At 41.9% G+C, this 21,958-nt stretch overlaps 1 protein-coding gene across 1 annotated transcript in view; it reads right to left on the reverse strand.

Moving 5' to 3' along the window:
* The window catches only part of znf423 (zinc finger protein 423), a 260,684-nt gene extending 239,197 nt beyond the window's left edge, over positions 1–21,487 (reverse strand). Inside the window, exon 1 of the mRNA XM_061722329.1 lies at positions 20,650–21,487. Coding sequence (XP_061578313.1) covers positions 20,650–20,689 — 40 coding nt within the window. The 5' untranslated portion in view covers positions 20,690–21,487. The remainder of the gene's footprint in view (positions 1–20,649) is intronic.
* Between the last annotated feature and the right edge of the window lie 471 nt (positions 21,488–21,958).

The following is a 21,958-nucleotide window of genomic DNA, read 5'->3' on the forward strand; positions in this document are numbered from 1 at the left end:
TACGTCAACGCTTGTCCAATATTCACCCTGCCATTTCTCTTTCTTATTGTCCCTTCTCTACATCTCTCAACTGTTTCCACTTTGATCAGTGCTCACCCTACATGCTGTGTGCTTATTTTTCCTCCTCCGTCCCTATGGCTGTGTCCCCTCAGCGTCTCCTTTCATCTACCACGCTCCGACTTGCTTCTCAATCTTTGTCCCTCAATCTCTTCTATCCCGTGAAAGAAGTGGCGGTTGCGCTAAGAAAACCCTTTGTCTTTTTTCCTCCCAAACAACTCATGCATGCACGCACAGTATCAGGGCCATTTATTCCCAAAGCAGCCCAGGGCTCTACTGTTCCCAGATCTCTTTGATGAACAGGTCACTGTGTCCAATCGTGCATTGGCCAGGCCGCTCCGATAGGCGGGACGTGGGTCCGAGGAGCCAATGACGGCCGGGTTCTGTTCCCACAGGGGCCGGCTGATTGACAACTGGTGCTGGACACAAGTCAAGGGGCTAATTGTCATCTGACTCTCTCTCCCTCTTTATCTGCCTCTTCCTCTTTTTGTTAATGCCTCCTTCGTCTATTACGTCCCCTCAACAACCCATTTCCTAGCCCCCCCTTTACAATCAGTGTCCTCCGTGTAGCTCAAGCGGGACTCTGTCATTGGCTGGCCTTCGCGTCCCTCCGGAACGACTTTGTGACGCTACTGGCCTGGAGTTGATGCCAATCTATATCCCCCTTAGATGTGTTTGTGTCTGTGTGTACAGACACAAACACATCTAGTCAAGGGACAGGGACAGAAGCTGATTAACCAAATACTTTTATCAGCAGTAAAACCGCTCTCTCTGCCTGCCTGCATTCTGCACAAAACAGCCTTAAATCACAAGCACACATCCCAAACACAGACTCACTGGCCAGAAACAAGAGGCCAGTCGGAGGTTTGGGACGCTGCAAGTGCGTGTGCATTGTGAGAGTGTGCATGTGTTGAGGGACAGAGTTAGCAGAGGGCTTAGATGGATGGCAGAGAGAAAACACAACAACTGCGCAAAGCCTGGCGGACAAGCTCCATCGCCCTCTCCATCTCTCTCTTTCCACTGCCTCTCTTCTCTGCTCTTCCTCTCATTATGATCTCTAGCTCTCTTTTTCTTTCTTTTTTTAAGCAGTGAGGCTGGTGTGATCCCATTTACTATGCATTGGCGCTTGGAAAAGTCCACGTTTAGCACGTTATGGCATATTGCCGCCACTTGGGGGCAGTCGCAGAAATATGTGGGACAATCTCAGGTGAGGGGAAGCCGTGGTTGAGTTTGTTTGCTGTGGAAAAGAAGGAAAGTCCTTAGGAACAAAGATCCACTTTGTGGTAGAATAAAACAAAGATAATAAAGATCCAGGCCATTGCTTTTCACATTGTCCTGTTTATAAAAAAAGAAATCTGCTGTTGTTGGCCCTCTTCCAGATCAAGCCACTCGGTATTCAACCTATGCATGGCATTTTTTCAGAACGCTATGCACTATTAGGAAAACGACCCCCAAGCAAGTCAGCACTGAATACCCAAACCATTCCCTCTGTACGGGCTGAGATGGGTGCCGACCCTCGGCCCTTACGGCAGCCCGTTTCACATTCAGCCTGTCATATCTGTGCAAAAGTGATTGAGTTTTCTTATCGTTCTTCCCTCTGTGATTTCCAACAACCCTCACGTCCTCAACTCCCTTTTGTTTGAAGTTATTGTTTTTGTAAACTTTGCTTAGCTTCCCGACTGGGCTTCTGTGCAGCTTTGCCTGCGACTCCACACATGCTCCCTAAAAACCACAGAACAAACACATCGTGTGATTTAGTCACTTCTCTAGCGTGTGCATCTCCTCAGACACCTGTGGTTTGGGTAGGGACAAATAACAACAATAATAATAAAGATGCAAGAAGGAAAGACATGAAAGCCTATAAAGAATAGCACATGACAGGTGCTAAAGAACACGTGTTACATGAAGTTATTTGCAGACAGAAACAGGAAGCACACACGAAGAAGAGTTTTTTCCAACAAAGGAGCTGTGCATTAACACACACAACAAATCTAGGAAACACAACACTCATTTTCTCAAACACACTCAGACAAGAGCAGAGTTGATGTTCGGGGCCAAACAACACAGCTTGAGATTAAAGAGCCGCTCTGATCTGACATTTGTTTTTCTGTCTGTCAGAGGGTGTGGGGGGGGGGGGGGGGGGGGGAAATCGATAGCAAGAGAAATGTTGGGGAAAACCGGAGAAACGAACAAGGGTGTGAAGTAAGAGGTGGTTGTAAAGACAGAGGAAGAGGAAGTAAACGGGAAAAGGCAAAAAGGTGAGACAGAGGTGAGGATGAAATAACCCGCGAGAAAGGATGAGAGGTGAAGAAGGGCAGCAAGGAGAAAAATAAAGAGTAGGACAAAGACAGAAAGAGAGGGCAGGAGGAGGAGAGGGAAAGCATTCCTCTGGAGTGCTCTGACTCTGGGGAGGGCTCCAGAAATAACTGAACTAGAAGTTCCCCCAGCAGCCCAGACTGGTACACCGTCAGTTCACCACCAACACAAATGAGTTCAAACAGCCATGAGATGCACGGTGAAGGACAGCAGTTGCAGTTCATGCATATTCTCATACAACAGTACATGAACACCGGGAGCTGAGTGCTGGAGGTTGGAGAGGAACGTAATGGCTTTCTCTTGTAATACAGGCTTCAGAGCGCTTTCCCAAAGAAGACAATGACTACGTTTACATGCAGTCGAAATTCGGGTTGTTGCTAATATTCCGGTTAATGAAACATTGGGAATATTCCGTTTACATGGTAATTAATCATTCGCGATATCTGGATCAAACCAGCGACGCACGGAGAACATCATGACGCAATTCCCGTCATTTCCTGTTCTTCTTCCTGTATCCAAATTCAAAACAAATGCTGCTTCGCGCAACTTTTCGCTCACATTCTTGTAAATCTTCTATCCCGGTACTTTCTACCGTCTACAAATGCAGAAATGTTCATATCCTTCATTACATTTATGAAGTGATTAGTCTCCTCCTGGTCTTGGTTTCTCCGTGTTTATAAGAACTTCCTGGACTCAAAAGACCAGGATTCCTTGTGAACAGAGCATGTGCAGAAAACTAATTCCTGTTCCGTTTGATGGGGATATTCCGTTAGGCAAACGTGACCCAATATTCGGGTTTTAAAAGGAGTACCCCAGGGGTCATATTCGGGTTTTTAAAAACCTGAATATGAGCAAATTCGGGTTATTCAAAGGGGTTATTGGTGTTTACATGGCCGTGCAAATTCAGGTTATTGCCAATATTCGGGTTTTAAAAGGGTTTTTGATGCATGGAAACACAGTCATTGATTTTATGCTAAGGTATTATTTAGCTGGATACAAACTTGATTAGGCTTTACAGAGGGAGGGAAAAGATGGAAAGGAAACAGGAAATAGACAGATTCATCATTCTCCTTCTGGGACTAATGAGGAAAAAGTCAATTTCTGTGGCTAATTTCTTTTCTTTTTTTTACTAATTTCTGTGGACTTGCAATCGAGTGTAATAAATATTCTTCAAAACAACATTTAAGCACCAACTTTAAAATTCGGTACTCTATATTTTCTCCTGTCTGTTTTGAAGTCTTATTTCTCCTTCGTCACAAACGTCCTCCGTGTAAAACAAACTTCTCCCATTACAAAAAGCAAAGGAGCCTCTGAGGAAAAGCTTTTTGCTTTCAAGTTCCTATATATAAGCAAACATTTTACTTGTTTGAGAATCCAAGCTAAAATCATTGAAATGTAGAATATTAATTGACAACATTGTTCTCATGTCTGCTCAGAGATCCTCACTCCAATTCCTAATCAAAGCTTCAGGATAAGACTGCAGGCAGTGTACGTTTAAGCTCCAGTACCACACTAATTGCTTTTTGGTAAGAGTACACTCACTGGCTCAGCATGCTGATGCGAATAAACAAGAAATGTGAAAAATATTATGTGACTAATGAAAGGAGAGATCTCAGTCCGAGGCCGATATTCAGCCATTTTAAATAGGCCTGCACCGACTAACGCATACCTTAACATAAATCTCTTCAAGTCCTGCCCTATTCCTTTTCCTCCAAAACCGCGGTTCCATTTCAGTCTGTCTTTGCAGGAATAAAGTTTTAGTTTGGGAGCAGATGCCACCACCTCCTTGCTCTCTTCTGTTGTGTCAGCATGGCTGTAAAGCCTCACGGCTTTTCTGAACCGACGTCTCAGACACAAAGATTCACAAAGGCTAGATTACAATTATCCCTCCAGTTTTTCTGCTTTGTTTTTTTTATAAAGAGCATAGATGCAAAGATCCTAGTTTCCTAACAACAAGCAGCTGTAACAGCAATCTGAAAATGACTCCTGCACATTGGTATGTATTCTAACATGTTTCAAGTGCAAGTGATTCATAAAGGAGTTCCAAATCTCAACATTGTGGAATGCACTTTATGCTTCATGATCACTTTTGTTGACTCCTCATATATATATTTGTCCTGCGCACAAATTGACAAATACATAGTACCAAACTGTGTTGATTTCAATCATGGTGAAAAGTTCCAAATTAAAAAAAAAATCTTAAACTAAAGACAATCTCAGATAAAAAACAATCCATGTCAATATTCAACAACTACTGAGTCAAAACCCAGAAGCAATTTGTGACAATGTAAGGACATCCCGTGATTCAGAAAAGGCAAAAATAACATGAAGCAATCATTTTTTATCAGTGTCTCAAATGACTGTGAAGGAGTTTTGGCTCACTCTTGTTGGACCTTTGTTTCAACAACTTGATCTTTTTTTCAGCCATTCTGCTCCACATTTACTGGTATCTTTGGGATCATTGTCCTGTTAAATGACTTAATGACAGCCGAGTTTCAGCCGCCAGACAGACGACAGACGGCCTCACATTTGATGCTACAAAACTAGGTGTATTAGGCAGAGGTGTCAAGTAACGAAGTACAAATACTTTGTTACCTTACTTAAGTAGAAATTTTGGTTATCTATACTTCACTGGAGTAATTATTTTTCAGACGACTTTTTACTTTTACTCCTTACATTTTCACGCAATTATCTGTACTTACTCCTTACATTTTAAAAACAGTCCCGTTACTCTATTTCATTTGGGCCTTTAAAAAAAAAAACTATCCAGTTAAATTGCTCCATCCGGATAGAGTGAATTTGGTTGTGATTGTTTCAGATGTTCTTGTCCAGTTTTGTTCTTACATGGGTCAAAGACGTGACGCTTACTTTTTCTGTCCGATGGAACTTTTTACCTAATAATAAACATAAAAATGAATAAAAAATATAACATGTATGTCTAATACGTTCCTTCTACATGTGCCCACTCTTATTTTATTGAAACATGTTGGTTATTGGTCATTTTCTGCCATCTGAAGTGTGAAAACATCATGTGGGGTGACCGTCCGGCCTTGACTTCTGTTTGGACAACTGGTTTTAAATCACATTAAAACAATTTAAAAATAATGCTTGCCTTATTAGGCATACTTTCAAACTTGTTTTAGATTTATTGACAAAGTTATGGAACATTTGTACACACATTTCAATCATAATACACAAACTAATCTTGTCCGAATATGTTCATTGTCTGAATTATCATCTGGGGTGACCATGAAAAAAATACAATTGAGGGACTTTTATATTGACAATCATCTCAAAGAGGATGTTGCATCAGCCAGTTACTCCATGAGCGTCCCAGAGAGACAACCTGCAGGTCAGTAGTCTCTCTCTCCTTTACAAATAAATCCTCTTTCTAACTGCTGCAGTGTATACGTCACATTTTGATATCATGTGGGGTGACCACCCTAAAACTGTAAATAATTCGTTTTATTTGCAAATCTATATTTTGAAGGTAAATTTGTTAGTGATATGTGGTGAGAAGTAGCTAGCTTAGATCATATAGCTAACTGTTAGCCTGTTATATTTGATTAAACTTGAAAGCATCATGTGGGGTGACCACCTGTCATGTGGGGTAACCAACAAATGGCAATTCTGTATCAAATTCAAAATTGAATGTCTATCAGTTTTGGTTCAAATATGAATTATTGGTATAGCATGCATAAGTGGATACACCTTGTACACATTTTAAATCAGTTTTATGAATTTTAGAGTAAGTAAGAGGGTGACACTGCCATTATGGATAGAATGTATTTAAAAATGGTTTTCAAAAAATGAAAAGAAAAATGTGTCTATCTTTCTTGAACAGTTAATTTAATTACTGATACTTATTAAAATATAAATTTTGTTATGGAAATCTATTAATTTTGACATAAATGGTCGCCCCAAATGACGGTTTAAAGGTTTAAAAACACTAAAATACCTTTGTTTGAATTTTCACATATATGTATGTGTACACTACATTTCAAATGTTTGGAAAATGGCCAAAAATATCTTTATTTTAAGTATTTTAAAAATGGGCTACTCAAAGGCCTTATACGTCTTTGACCCACATCCGTTCCCTCAGATTCCTGTCACTAAACTTGGATGTACATTCCAATAAAGGTTAGGATAAATGATAACATGCATCTGAAGTTTGACTTTTTGCACCATTACAATACTTATAGGCAACTATTCATCATATCTCCTGCTCTCTGAAACACATGTTAATGGTCAATAGTAAACATATATGCTTCTTTAATATATTTGCATTATACTAAGATGCATTCATTTTCAATGGCTTTTGTCCTTAATGGCTTTTTTCCCCCTTACATTACTTTTACTTTTATACTTTAAGTAGTTTTGAAACCAGTACTTTTATACTTTTACTTGAGTAAACCCCCCCCCCCCCCCCTCCACTACAGAGTAGCTGCACAGTTTTCCGTGAGGATTGCACCGGCTAACCATGGCGCTACCTCGCTTGGACGTCCACTGCTGGGGAGACTGGCAACTGTCCTGAAGGTTTTCACTTATGAATAATCATTCTCACTTCAGAATGACTTTAAACAGTGTAGAAATGGCCTAACAACACTTGTCAGACTGACGGGCAGCAACAATTGCTTCACTAAACTCATTGCTGATGTCTTTCCTTCTTGTCATTGTGTTAACACACAAATGAACGTTGAAAAAAGATCACTGGAAAAACCTGTTCTTTTATAGAGGGTGCTGAAAATTGCTAATGATGGATTGGATTAGCAACACCGGGGTGCTTCGTAGCACCTTCACTGACTGTGTTTCCATGCATCAATACCGTTTTAAAACCCGAATATTGGCAATAACCCGAATTTGCACGGCCATGTAAACACCAATAACCCCTTTAAATAACCAGAATTATCTCATATTCGGGTTTTTTAAAACCCGAATATTGGGTCATGTAAACGCCAAACGGAATATCCCATCAAACGGAACAGGAATGTGTTTTCTGCACATGCTCTGTTCACAAGGAATCCTGGTCTTTTGAGTCCAGGAAGTTCTTATAAACACGGAGAAACACAAGACCAGGAGGAGACTAATCACTTCATAAATGTAATGAAGGATATGAACATTTCTGCATTTGTAGACGGTAAAAAGTACCGGGATAGACAGATTTACAAGAAGGTGAGAGAAAAGTTGCGTGAAGCAGCATTTGTTTTGAATTTGGATACAGGAAGAAGAAGCAGAAATGACGGGAATTTCGTCATGATGTTCTCCGCGTGTCGCTGGTTTGATCCAGATATCCCAAATGATTAATTACCATGTAAACGGAATATTCCCAATGTTTCAGTAACTGGAATATTAGTAATAACCCCAATTTCGACTGCATGTAAACATAGTCAATGACTAACGTTGAACTGTCCAATCACAGAATTCTGCAATGCTGCTTAGAAATGAATAAGGTCAGAAGGTAAGGTGTTGTTACCGATCATCTGAGGCTATACCTAACTGATTTTAAGACTTGAAAAAGACCAGATGAGTCTTTTAATTATAACAAAATAGTAAACTTCCTTTTTCACATGACTTGTGAAGCACAGCGAGTTAAATTTACTGGAGCAGCATAAGACACTTCTTCCCACACAAGTGATCAATAACAGTTGTTGTATTACTTAATGAAACGGGCTGAATTAAATTTTCTTTCAAAAGTATTTTTGTTTTGTTTGTTTTTTTCCAAATGCACAGTCCCTCCCTAGCTCTCTCTAGCCGTTTTGCTACAGTATTTCACTTTCTGCTGCTGCCACTTGCTCTATTGTAAGTCTCTCTGCAGGGGGCCTTTGGCTTTTGACTGGGAGGTAAATAGAAAGGAGTTAGAAAAACCAACGGAAGGGTCCGGTGCTAAAAAGAACCATTGGTGGGTCTATAGTGGGGCGTACTACAAAGACCCAGCAGAGGGCTCGATAAAAAAAGAAATGCAACACAAGCAGCTTGTTCTGCTGCAGACTCCATACTCTGAGGACAATGCACATTAGTCTGGGTTCCTTGGTTCGTGTAACCACTTAGAAATGCCTGTGTGTGAGTGCAATGAGAATGGCAAGCTGGTAAAAACAATTACCGGTATGTATGTATATATATATATATATATATATATATATATATATATATATATATATATATATATATATATATATATACACACACATATATACATACATACATACATACATACACACACATATAATATTTGTTTTATAATACCGTAATAATAATACATTTTATTTGTAAAGCACTTTTCATAAAATAATCTCAAAGTGCTACAGAAACCAGCAAACAAAATAAACAAAAAGGAATTAAATCAGGACACAAAAAAACAGAAGTAAAAGCATAAAAGCACAGAGACAATAATAAAGACATCTATAAAAAGCCTTCCTGAACAAAAAGTTTTAACAGTCAAGATGGAAAAAAATTGCAACAATTTAGTCTTTGGAGCCATGCATATTGAAAAGATGCAGTAAACAGGGAGAAAGAGATTTAAAACTATTATGACAGCTTTGGAAAAGAGGAATTCATTTTTTTCCAGAAGTAACAAACACACTTTGAAGATATCCTTAATAATAATAATGCTCTGTGAACAAACCTTTATCTGATCTAGCTGTATAAAGCAACCTCTCAAGATGATATAATTACTATTGATTGAATACATCACTACAACAGTTACTTTGAAGAGTCCTAGAGCTCAAACTTGGGAGGTGATGCTGGGTCAGAGTAGGAGGCACGAATCTCCATCACGCACAAACACACACATTTCCATTTCCCAAACGTCACCCTTTCATCAACAGCAGTGTGTGTCAGAGAGAGTGGGAGGGTAGCCCAGTAAATATATTATGTATCAGCCAGGTGTGCATAAGGGAACTGCTAATTACCCCCACCACTCATGTTTAATGTACAAAATACGACGAAGAGGGACCGGAGGGGGGGTAGAGCACAAAGGGAAGGAGGTGGGGTGAGGGCAAGGGAGCAGGGAGTAAGGGGTGAGGAGTGAGGATTGAGGGTAGGTGGGAGCCTAGACATATAAACGTAGACGCCCTATCCAGCGCTGAGCCGTATGTCAACGTCGCCGCCATATTGGATGTTCAAGACTGCGCTGTAAACTAATACAAGTACATTTACTTATTTTCATAAAGCACCTTTCTACAAAAGGAATTTACGTTTTACGTCTCATTTATTCATTCACACACGCACTAATATACTTGGGAAACAGTTAGGCACCAAATATAATATATTTCATTTTCTCAGATGGCAAAAATAAGAACTTTATTGATCCCACATAGGAGTAATTCATGTTATATCAGTTATAGAGAACAAGGTAGTGCCGAAAAACAATATATATCCCCCTCACAAAAATAAGAAAAATAAAGAAACATATTTTCTCATCAACAAAACATATTTGAAATTTTTCAGGTAACAAAATAACATATTTGAACCATTTTTCAGTTATTTTATTGTCTGAAAAATGGTTTAAATGTTATTTTGTTGTCTGAAAAATGGTTCAAATATTTTATTTTGTTATTTAAGTCTTGAACATCCAATATGGCGGTGACGTTGACGTATCGCAGCAGCGGACAAGAACACTCGGTGGGGCGTCTAGGTATATATGTCTATGGGTGGGAGGGGGGCAGGGGCTGAGAGAGATGACCAAAGGGACTCCCTGTTGAAAATGATAATGCAACAATTTGTGTTTCATAACCCTTTACCAGACATGAGATTCATGGCATGGCCTAAATGGCAGTCACTTTTCTAATAAGGTTCCTCATGGGGTCAGTCATATGTGCCACAGTCCATGCACAATACCTGGAAAAATAATTTTCTACATATTCAAATTCATTGAACCCTCTCTGTTCTAATTGTGAGGATTTAACTGAGCTACAGTAAAAGCCTGAAAGTGTCTGGACTCGCTCTGCATTTGTGGAAGGACGGAGAAGCTGGATATGACTAATTTAATATGCATGATTTTCTCATTTAAACCAGTCAACCAGTCCAAGTTGAGTCGAACAGAGCTGAGTAGAGCCGAGTAGGTACTGGTGTAAAAGTGCCATAACTGAATGGATTTGATGCACCTCAAATGTTTAAAGGGGACCTATTATGGCATCTAGTACCTATTTTAAACAGGCCTTGAATGTCTTAAAAACAAGTTTTTGATTGTTTTTGCTAAATAAATTAGAAATTCGTCCTCTGAGCCATGTCTTTATCTTCCCATTCTCTAACCTCATTATCTATGCAGGATTCTGAGTGGGCGGGGCTATGATAATGAGGCTCTGTGCTGATTGGCTGCCTGAATGACGCGATACACCGCTACGAAAAAATAGTTAGTTGTGGGCGTGGTTTCACGCATCGAAGGTCGACCTATGTAAATTGCATTCTGGTTCCGTAACGACGGGAGCAGAATCTTATCGGCTCGTAGATCCACATCACACTGGACGATCATCCGGGCGGCTGTACAGACACTGCAGAATTTAGTTGCTTTCCTCCTTCTCTGAGTTGGCAGGCTGAGGGGAGACCACTTTATATATGTTAAAGACAGAGAAAACCTGTTTTTCATAATAGGTCCCCTTTAATATCTATATCAAAATCAGAAAAGCTAAATTATTTATGTAAAAACTCGCTCAAGGTCATTGTAAGCTGTTAAAACTTTAACTAAAACAGACAAAAGAAAGAAGACACCAAAACCAGACAGACACTTAGCACACCAAAACACAGCACAGAACAAAGGACACAATCATTTGGTTGGAAAAGCTCACAGACATGCATATAGACATGTTGTACACCGGGACTAAACGGTTATTGGGTTATGGAAGTAGTGGGTGATTGGGGGGTGGAGGGCTTGGCTAGTAGGGTCTAGGTTGACTGAGAGGGTTTGCATGTGTGGACAGTTACAGCAGCATCGTCTCCTCTCCTAAACGCTGACGGCATGCACACTCCTCAGCTGTACTGGACATGTGTGCACGTTTCTTTCTTTCTGTACGGAGAGGTAGGTGTGTAGGTGGGTTTGCAGCTGATTAACGGGACTGCCTAAGCTGCCACAATGGCATAGCCCTGGCCCGCAACACCCATTTCTTTCTTTCTTCACCCTCACACACACCAGGCCAGGTGCTGATAAGGAGTCGTTGCTGGCATAAACTCACCTCACTGAGGGACTTGGCCCTTCTGCAGATACACTAATGAGTTCACACACACACACACACACACACACACACACACACACACACACACACACACACACACACACACACACACACACACACACACACACACACACACACACACACACACACACACACACACACACACACACACACACACACACACACACACACACACACACACACACACACACACGATATGACCTTCCCTCATCCATTATCTCTAACAAAAGTTTCAGGCCATTCAACCAGATGAAGCTTCCTAAAGGCTGAGTTATGGTTCTGCGTCAAAACGACGCGTACCCTACGGCGTAGGCACGGCTTCGCTGACGCGTACCTCCCAAAAATTGTAACTACGCGTCGAGGCGACGCAGACCACCTGCAGACGAGAGGGCTGTGATTGGTTCGTTTGGTAGCAACGCATTTCCGGTTTCCGGTTTGAAGCCGTCGTGAACTTTCAGCGCTCTTTTCTTCGTGTATGTGTGATTTTTATTTTGTTTTGGTTTTTTGCCCAATAGTTGCCCTTATCTCTTGGATTCACTGTGACCGGAAAAGTCGGATAAACCATTCAGGAAAAGATCGCGACCTAGCGGTCGCGGGGGGAACTGCACCCCGGAGAAATGGAGTGACAGAGAAGTCCGAAGGTTCATGACGGCGTCACGGTGACGGCGTGTGCACGACTTCGATTTGACACAGAACCATAATTCAGCCTTAAAAAGTCCTTCCCTTCAACCCTCGCCGTTCATGTCCTGGATTGGAGACAATCCTTAAACTTTATTCCAAATACCATTTTAGTCATTTGCATGTGTTTCTTAACCTCAGCTACCACTCACTGGGTGAAAATATGTTCTATAAAAAAAAATGTTTTTAATTTAAAATGTATAAATCATTAAAATCAAATATGATCAGTTACAACTGGGGTTAAGTGTTTCATGGTAATCAGATAAAAAAATGATGGATCAATCTTAAGTTTTCGTAATTTATAGTTTTGATTAGTTGAGTTGTAATTAGTTTTCTCTACTTTATAATCAAATTCAGAATGTGTGTATGATACAGCTCTGGCATCTGGATACTTTTTTTTCCATGTTTTTAAATGATACATTTCACAAGCGTGTTCTTTTTTTTTTACCTGTCTGCATACCCAAGTTAAGGTTCATTATCAAAGTAAAAAGATTTTTTAAAAAGGAGCACATGTACCAAAAGAAACAAAGACATATATACACAAACACACATATGTAACTTCAATTGTCAGTGCTCGCCTGATTAATTTGCATGACTAGTAAACATTACCGGTTCCCACAGTCTCTGCTAAGCTTCTTTCTCTGGGTATGTTCCTCCCGTTGCTGCTATTCTTCCTCCACCACGCTGTCTTCTGTTTACTAAACAACTACAACCTCCAGAGGTGCACAGTGTGTCAAATGAGCAATGTCCTGAATACGTCCAAAGCACCCAGCTGTTAGTTCAGGAGGAGGAAAGTTTGACCTGCAGATGTAGCGACTCACGGGCTGCTGAGTGAAACCGCTCAGTAAATGCATCACGTCCATAACATTAGCAAATCCCATGTTTTGTGGGGTACATGAATGTTTTAGCGTGGAGTGTTGAGAAATCCCCATCACTTTTTTTTGGGCTCCCGAGTCCCAGTCATTATTGATTGTGAGTATCTGCTGATCCAATACTATGGAAAATTCTAATTGTTAATCAATACAGGACTGTCTCAGAAAATTAGAATATTGTGATTTTCTGTAATGCAATTACAAAAACAAAAATGTAATACATTCTGGATTCATTACAAATCAACTGAAATATTGCAAGCCTTTTATTATTTTAATATTGCTGATCATGGCTTACAGCTTAAGAAAGCTCAAATATCCTATTCTAATTTTCTGAGACAGTCCTGTAAATACATAATGTAACTCAGTGAAATAAAAATGAAAAAAAAAAAAAAATCCAATTATTTTCTATGCCATGCCGGATGATTCTGAAATCCCGTGATCAGCCCAGATTTCCGATCATGTGATTGGATCGGGACGTTGCGATAAAATGATCATGAATCTTTTCACAGTGATTATCAGGATACAGTCACTACAGGAACCTGTACCACTTCTGCATAACATTTGAAGCAGTTTTGAAAGTATTATGAGTATCTGTTTTACAAAGATGACATAAATCCCCATAAATCTTTGAGAGGATAACATTAATTCAGCTATCAAAGGTTATATTATTTACATATGTACTTCTTTGTCCATCTGGAGAGAGGAAAAAAAAACTCAACTTATGTTCTGTTCTCCGAGCTTTTAAATCACTTGGTTCTAATTGAACGCTAATCCACGAGTCCATTACATTCAGTGCATTGTACTGCTGAGCTACACAAGCTACAATCAATTACATTCACTTGTTTTTATCCCATTAAAAACAAAAAAAAGGAAAGAAAAAGCACTAAAAGCTAAAATTCACCACCTGCTGAGGAGTCAATGGAGTTTTTAACAAAGCTTTCAGGGAGCCATTTGAAGGTTGAACAAGCCTTAATACAAAGCCAGTACAGACTTACGGAGGAGTCACTCAACCTGGCTGTACGTGCACAGCCTGCACAGCTGCAAATGCCATCTAGAGTTGCAAAAACCCTAATGACACATTGGATTTGTTTTACTCTAAATGAAAGAAAGAAGCATTCATAAAGCTCTCACACACTTCTACACTGATGTACCTGCAAAAGTAACGCTGATGTCTTCAAGTGATCCAAGCCACATGTGTAGTGTCTGCGTTTTACTAGAGCCAGTTGCCCCATCAAAGTCTCTGCGCTCTGCCAAAGGCTGACATTAAAAACTGCTCTGATGGCAAAGCCAGATGAGAACATGGAGGAAGTGAGCAGAAGAAAAACAGACAAGAGAGTCAGAAAAGGGGATGAGAATCGTTTTCCTCATACATCAGCTCACTCTTCTTTAAATGCTGTTGACATGAAAGATTATGCTTCACGACACTTTGACGAGAGCAGGAGTGCTGGAATGAGCGTGATGTTGGTGCACACACAACCTGCACTGCTTTTCAGGTTTTACCTTCCAAGAGCATCACAATGCATAAAAGCTTTATGGCTTGATGACATTTCCAGTTGATTCTTAGTCACATTCAATTGATTTCCAGCTGTTAATTTCCAGTCTTCAGCAGTTAATTGGCAATAACTTTAACTCCAGGCAATAAATAATTGCTACTCCAGAGTTTCTTATTACATTTAAGTTACACTAGTTACAGGAATTATTACCCCGACCAAAATAATGTGTTGTGTTTTGGGTGATGAAATATTAAAATCATTTTGAGCACAAATAATTCTTAAAGTACAGTTTGACGTCATTAATTTATTGGCTTAGCATCAGCAAATGCAAACAGCTGCAACAGGCCAGTCCCCTTAACACAGACAGTGAATTCTTTATAATTCCTGAGAAAGTGTTTATGCAGGAAAAGAATAAACATGGTAGTAGGAGGCGAATGAAACTGAAGGAGCGTAAAGAGAAAATGGATAAAAAGAGAAGCAGAAAGGAGGAGATCGAGTGGAAATTATGTCATTAGCCCTGAAGACCTCAGCTCAACACACACCAGCCGCAAACCAAACCTCCGTTTCTCTCCCACTTTGTCAAAGTGCTCATTTGGCGCCAACAACTGCAAACACACTGAACAAACCAAATGAACCCTAAAAAGTAAGTGCTCCCTTTTTCTCCCCCTCTCCAATCTTTCTGTTCTCCTCCATCTCCCTGTCACATGCGCTCAACTGCAGTTTAATGTCCTGCAAATGAAGCGGATTTATTAATGTGTAATTAAGTAATAATCATCACTACATAATGCATGAGAGACTCAAGGGGCCGAGAGCTGAGAGGGAGAGAGATAGGATAGCGAGGCTGCTGGAGCAGACACAGAATGAGATTTTTTTTTGCTTCCTCGCCTCACTAAAGACACACATTAAAAACGGATTAATCCACTGAAATAATATTATGATAAGAGAGAAGCTGCACTCTTTCATTTCTTCCTCGGGCTCCCCCCCTCCCTCTCTCTCAACCCACCAGCTAGTTTCATGGCCCATCATCACATCATTAGTCCATGTTCAATTAACAGGCTGCAATTAGTCAAGTCCCCTCACTGCTAACGAGGCCTAATCACTGTCGAGGCTACGTTGGTCAAGGAAATCCATGAAAAGGACACAGTCGCAGTGTTCAAACATGAATTACCAGCTCTGACATTGCTTATACATAGTTATGGTTGCACTGCGTGGCGTGCAATGGCTTGTGCACCTTTGTGGAAGTGAATAACTGAGTGAATCAAACGGGGATTATCTCACAATGTTAACGATTAACCAATAATTGCACCATTAATTTAAGAAAGGTTTGTCTTTCATAGAGTTTCAAGGAAAACAAAAGAAAAGTTTTGAAACATTTGTAGAGATTTTAGCCCTTAGAAATTCACCAAGGTCTTACAACTTAAAATTGATTTTCAGGGTTATGGCTCGTTCATAGTCCTCAAACACCGACTGAAAAACACTGCCAAGCCTTTCAATTTTGGTTCTTCAAACCCCATCACAAAAAAGAGCAACCACGGGCTCCTTCATTGACACTCTTAAAAGTCAAATCATGTATACATAAGCAGGAAATAGAACATTGTTAGGTTGTAATCTGCTCACTCTGTAAAGCCGGGCAGACACTGTGCGATTGTCAGCTTGTTTTGAACAGATTTTCCAGTCGTGCGACTATTTTTTGGATCGGGCCGGATTTCGACCCAATCGTTGGTCGTGCAGTAAACGTGGGGTAACGACGAGAGACTAACACCTCACGACGAGAGATTAACACCTCCCAATCTACCTCCCGATCTAGTCGTGCAGTTTGAGATGGGGCTGAATCAAACGATTTAAGATATCGCACAGTGTATGCCCAGCTTTATGATAAGAAATTAAAGTTTACTGGAATTACAGAGGTCAAGGTACTGTAATAGTTCAGAAATAAATAAATCAAAGATTTGCAAAGGTAAGAGGCCAGATTTCTAAGGCAGACTGAACAGATTCTGGACTGGTGCTCTGTTCTGGTGTGCAGCCGCATCCGTCCAAGTATCACCTTCATAGGGAAGAGATCACCTGAAAACCTTTTCCGTATCTTCAGACACAGTTTAACAAAAGAAGTGTGGGCGTAAACACCTAAACAAGACTGCTGAGTTGATAGAAATAAGTTATATGAAGTGATGAGAAAGGTTTGTACAAAAGGATAATGAACGGAAACAAAGCTGAAAATCCACAATGGATCAACCAAACCCTAACCCTCACCGTCCACAGGCCTGACCCTAGTCCAGAATCCAGACCTGTTTCTAAAGAGAAATACATCCAGACAACTCCGCTTTCTCAGGTTTGATAACCGTTTTATAAGAAAACTGACAAAAATCCCTCCAAAAGACCTGAAAGAAACTTACTTGGCTTTAAAAAAAAAAGGTTTATAAGCTGTGTCAGTTGCCAAAGGTGTGTGACTAAGTACTGCCTGTGCAGGGAGCCCAAAACCTTGTATGAAGACATTATTTTATTGTTTATTTTGAATCTGTAAAAGGTTCACTTAAAAAAAGACATCATACATAAAATATCACAGAAGTGTCTCAATGTTAATGTTATACACATGGAAATCAATTAATCAAAAGGGAATGTAGTATTCAGGATGTGGAGAAAGAAATCCATCCATCCATTATCTATACCCGCTTTATCCTTTGCAGGGTCACGGGGGTCTGCTGGAGTTTATCCCAGCTATTTTCAGGCGAGAGGCAGGGGTTACACCCTGGACAGGTCACCAGTCCATCACAGGACCACATATACAGACAAACAACCAGACACACTCACACTTACAAGCAATTTAGAATCATCAATTAACCTACTAGCATGTTTTTGGACTGTGGGAGGAAACCGGAGTACCCGGAGGAAACCCACGCAAGCACGGGGAGAACATGCAAACTCCACACAGAAAGTTGGGCCTGGGAAAGAAATATCTAAAATATATATTTTTTAAAGCTTTTACATTCTCCCTGTCCTGTTCAGATGAACTCTGACAAATTGCAGCGAGAGGAAAAGATTGGTGGTCAGTAAAGGAAAGCGTCTGCAGCAGGAGAGGTGAAAGAGGTGGGACTCTGTGGCTTATTGTTATTGTTTTGGTATGCCTGACTGGCCAGTGAGCCAGCGGGCCAGCCAGCCAGCCAGTCAGAGTTGGGTGAGCAGGTGAAAGACAGGAGAACATGAAAACACAGATAATCCCCTGGTGATGCTCACCTCAGTCTGGCCTTCTCTCCCTCCATCCCTCCCTCCCTCCCTCCCTCCAGCCGTCTCACCTGCTATGCTGGCCCCCGAAACAGCTCCCCTTCCTCCACCTTTTTACCCCCCTCCACCCCCCTCCAAAAAAATGCCAGGCTTCACCAAGCTGTCAAAGGAGCAAGGTGTGGATGGGAGATAGCAGCATGCATGTACACACACAGATGAGTGCACATACACAAAACACATGGTGCTTATGCGAGCTAGACAACAACGACTGTGTTACGTTTGCAGCACACAGACACGGAGCGGCAGTCGTCTGCTCCGGCTTTGCTCTGCTCCGCTTCGCTCGGCTGCCCGACTAAAGCTAAGCTCTGGTTATCCCGGCTTTCTGGTTATCCCGGCTGCTGAGACCTGGCGGCCTTAACAAACACACACACGGCACGCACACGCGGGCGGCTTCATCTTCCAGGCATCAGCACGCACTCGTAGAGCAATGACGGGTCCACCGGTCCAGAGCGGTCCAGACTTGGCATCAGCAGCACGATAGCAGGAAGCAGTGACCGCCGCCGCCATGCCGTCGTTCACATGTTTATCAGACAGAACTCAAGCAGGTCGGCAACAGCTGGCTTTGTGAGTCTCATGCCGGCAAAATATACCTTTGACCAGAAGAAAACAAAAATATACTATTTGGAGGCCAGGAATAACAGAAAACAGTCAGTCCCACAAAAGATGCCGTTCTTCATAAAAGTGAAAAGAAAATGAAAAACGGTGGTAGCAATAGACAGCAAAGATCATCCATTCAAAAACCTGAAATATTTTACAAATCTGCATCTGAACTCGTCCTCATTTTGGGCATCTTCCTTAAGTGTCTATTGAATTTCCACTTTATATGCTGCAACATGCATATATTCTTATTGATTTTGGATAATTATTCCACAAGCTTTTCATATTTCAGATACAAAGATGGGCCTGAGTAATCAAACGGAAACTGAATCCAGTTTTTACAGTAGATTCCTGAAGAGGCTGTGGTATCTGTGGGCCGTCACTGCCAATCACCTCCTCCCTATCTAGCCTTGCTCACTGGAACCAAACTAAAAAATAAATATTAAAAATGCATGAATAAACAAATAAATAAAATGGTAAACTGTTTTCCTGCTCCCTCAGACCACAGTGGTATACAACACCACAAATCTCAAGGGAACATTATATCATATTCCTGCAGAGCACATGTTGCCTTCTGCATACAAACGAAGCGTTCGCCGCCTCAGACCAGACCGTCTTGACCTCAGAACTTGTAGAAGAGGCTGAAGTCCACCGAGCTGCTAATCTGACCAGCACCAGTGTGAGGAAGGGTCACCAATCTGCATGCTACCTAGATAGTCACAAAAAAGAAAAGCCTGTATCATCTAGGAAGTGGGGGAGGGGTGGCGACCACATGGTCAGCCAGTCCCCGTTGCCCATCTGGGTCCCATAAAGGAAGCATGGAGGCCAAGGACACCACATGCCCCCGTGCACCATGCCCACTCACCCATGCACTGCACAAAACACCACTTTGTGATCATGGAGGAAACTCAAAGTTTGCCTTTTATAATTAAAAATCCATTTGTAAAAATGTACTTTTCTTAATAAGGGAATTATTTAAATTCCTTTACAATGTTTTTTTTCTTTTGTGACACTGACCTATTAGACGAATTGCATTATTGTATATGTGCTTGAAACTGAATATGAGTGACTCTTCAACCTTGGAGATCGTGCAGGAAGGTACTTGGATGGTCATTATTAAACCATCATTATTTTGGTGCGCAAATAAACATCAAGTACCTGGAAAGGCACTCCATTTGGGCAGAAAACTGTCAAATGTAGTCAAAGGAGCAGCCCTGTCCTCACAGGAGAACGAGCCTGTTCGCTGGATCACAACAAGTTGGTGAACAATCCCAACCACGCCGTCACTGAGACACGCTCGCCCGGCAGCCTGGACGCTAATTGAAAGCCATTGTCAAAGCAGCCAATTGCACTTGAGGAATTAGACTTTAGCTTTTTAGCCAATTTCTCCCACTAATGTGACAATAACACAAGCAGTAGACGGTGAAATTAAACGGAGTCCTATTACACGCAATTAGCAGAGCGGCAGCACAGCTGAGTTCAAGCGCCGCTTGTCTTGTAAAGACTCTGGATGTAGCTGGCTGCTTGCAAAACAAACCTTCTGGTTTCAAGGTGCCGGAGTTATGTCTCGGTTCCTAACCAGTGGCGCCACCGGGGGGGGGGTGGCCAGGGGTGGCCATGCCCCCCCGACAAATTTGCTGGCCACCCCACTGGCCTTAATAAAAAATAAATTAAAAAAACCCTTGCTGGTCACAAAGATTCTATCGTCAGTTATGCGTTTAATCCCAAATCATTTGGGCCAAATGCATATGAGTAGGCGTTTCTTTAAGTATTTCTGAGCCTAATAATAAAAAATATATATTTTTTTTTTTATACAAAAAAAATTATAATTATATATATGTATGTATTAATAAAATAAATATATGATATATTAAAATGTATATGATATTATAAATTAAAAATGCATATATATATGCCTTAGGTTTTTACCAACATGGTATTAACCATTAATATATATGCAGACAAGTTAGAAAGTAAAAAAATAATAAGTATTTCTGAGCCTGTATACTTCAACAGTATAATAAAGTCCTGTAATGATGGCTTTTAGTTTTGCTGTCCACCCCAAGAATGGAAGTGGCCCCATCTGCCCCCCCTATGAATGGAGGCGCCCCTGGTAACCCAAACCCCCAAAGAAGTGTCTGGAGCTCCAAACAAACCACCGGCTCTTACCTTTAACGGAGCGGGGCTTCGCCTGCTTTCTCCTGGACATCTCTGCGTGCTTCCTCCGGGCTGGTTAACTGTGTCCGGGGGTTTCCAGCTGACCATACAGCCGGGTCTCCGTCTCCGTGTCTCCGGCTCCTCCGCCTGTTGCAATGCGGCAGCGGCAGCGGCAGCGGCGGTGTGAGCGAGAGAGAGCCGGCCGTTAAAGCCCAGAGCCCCGCGGCCGCGGCGGCAGCAGCGGCGGGGACGCGCTTCGTCCTGCGGCTCGGTCTGCGGCTGCGCGGGCAGCCCTGGCTTCGTCCCTTCGACGGAGCCTCTCACACCTGAGAGAGGCGGGAAAAGTGAGTCTCCGCGACGCCGCGGAGCCGAGCGGAGGGAGCGGGGGAGCCGCTGCCGGAGGAGCGTGTTTGTTTGGGGGGAACAGTTTCAAATGAAGCGCGCTGTTCTCCTCTGGTTCTCCTCGTCTCAGCTCCTCTTAGTTCAACAGAAACAGTTTCGCTCTGTTAGTTTCTCTCGTCCCGCTCTCTGTCTACTCTGCTGGCATGGACCTGCTGCCTCCCCCCTTGTTTTTTCTTTAATAAAATAATAATACTAATAAGCAGCCCGGTGTGGAGCAGGTCTGCCCTGCTCTCGCCTCTTTCTCCCTGCTTTGTCTTTGTCCTGCTCCGGCTACCAGCGTCCCTCCTCCTCCTCCGCCTCTGCTGCATTAACAGAGCAGAGCAGGGCTGGAGCCGGAGCCGCGTCCCAGCGGGGGGACGGGAGGGAAGGGTCCCGGCGGGGGAGCGCTCTGGTCCCGCGGGGGAGCAGCGAGGCTCAGCCAACCCGGGTTGGCTGGCTCAAGGCTGATTCATGGTTCTGCGTTAAATCGACGGCGTAGGGTACGCGGCGACGCACACCGTACGGTGTGCGTCTCCGCGTTACCCTACGCCGTAGACTCTGCGTCGGTGTGACGCGGAACCATGAATCAGCCTTGCGGCGGGGAGGAGGGAGAGAGAGGGAGGGAGAGGGAGGCAGGGTCCGCACTGGAACTGCAACAGCGCCGAGCCGTGGACAAACGCCGCAACTACACCCGGAGAAGACCAAGTAAACGGGGATTCATGCTCGGACACAAATGTAGCGCTAAATACTTTTTTTAAATTTTTTTTTATTTGTTATTGAAATATACAAAACAACAGGTATACAGTAACAAACAGCACATTGTTAAAAAAAAGACAAAACATATCACAATTTTAAAAAAGATACAAAGAAACATTCTATTCAAAATACAGATGTGAATAAACATGTAGATATGAAGAAGGAAGGAAGGAAGAAAAGAAGG

The sequence above is a fragment of the Cololabis saira genome, chromosome 5 (genome assembly GCF_033807715.1).
Source record: "Cololabis saira isolate AMF1-May2022 chromosome 5, fColSai1.1, whole genome shotgun sequence".
Classification (NCBI taxonomy): domain Eukaryota; kingdom Metazoa; phylum Chordata; class Actinopteri; order Beloniformes; family Belonidae; genus Cololabis; species Cololabis saira.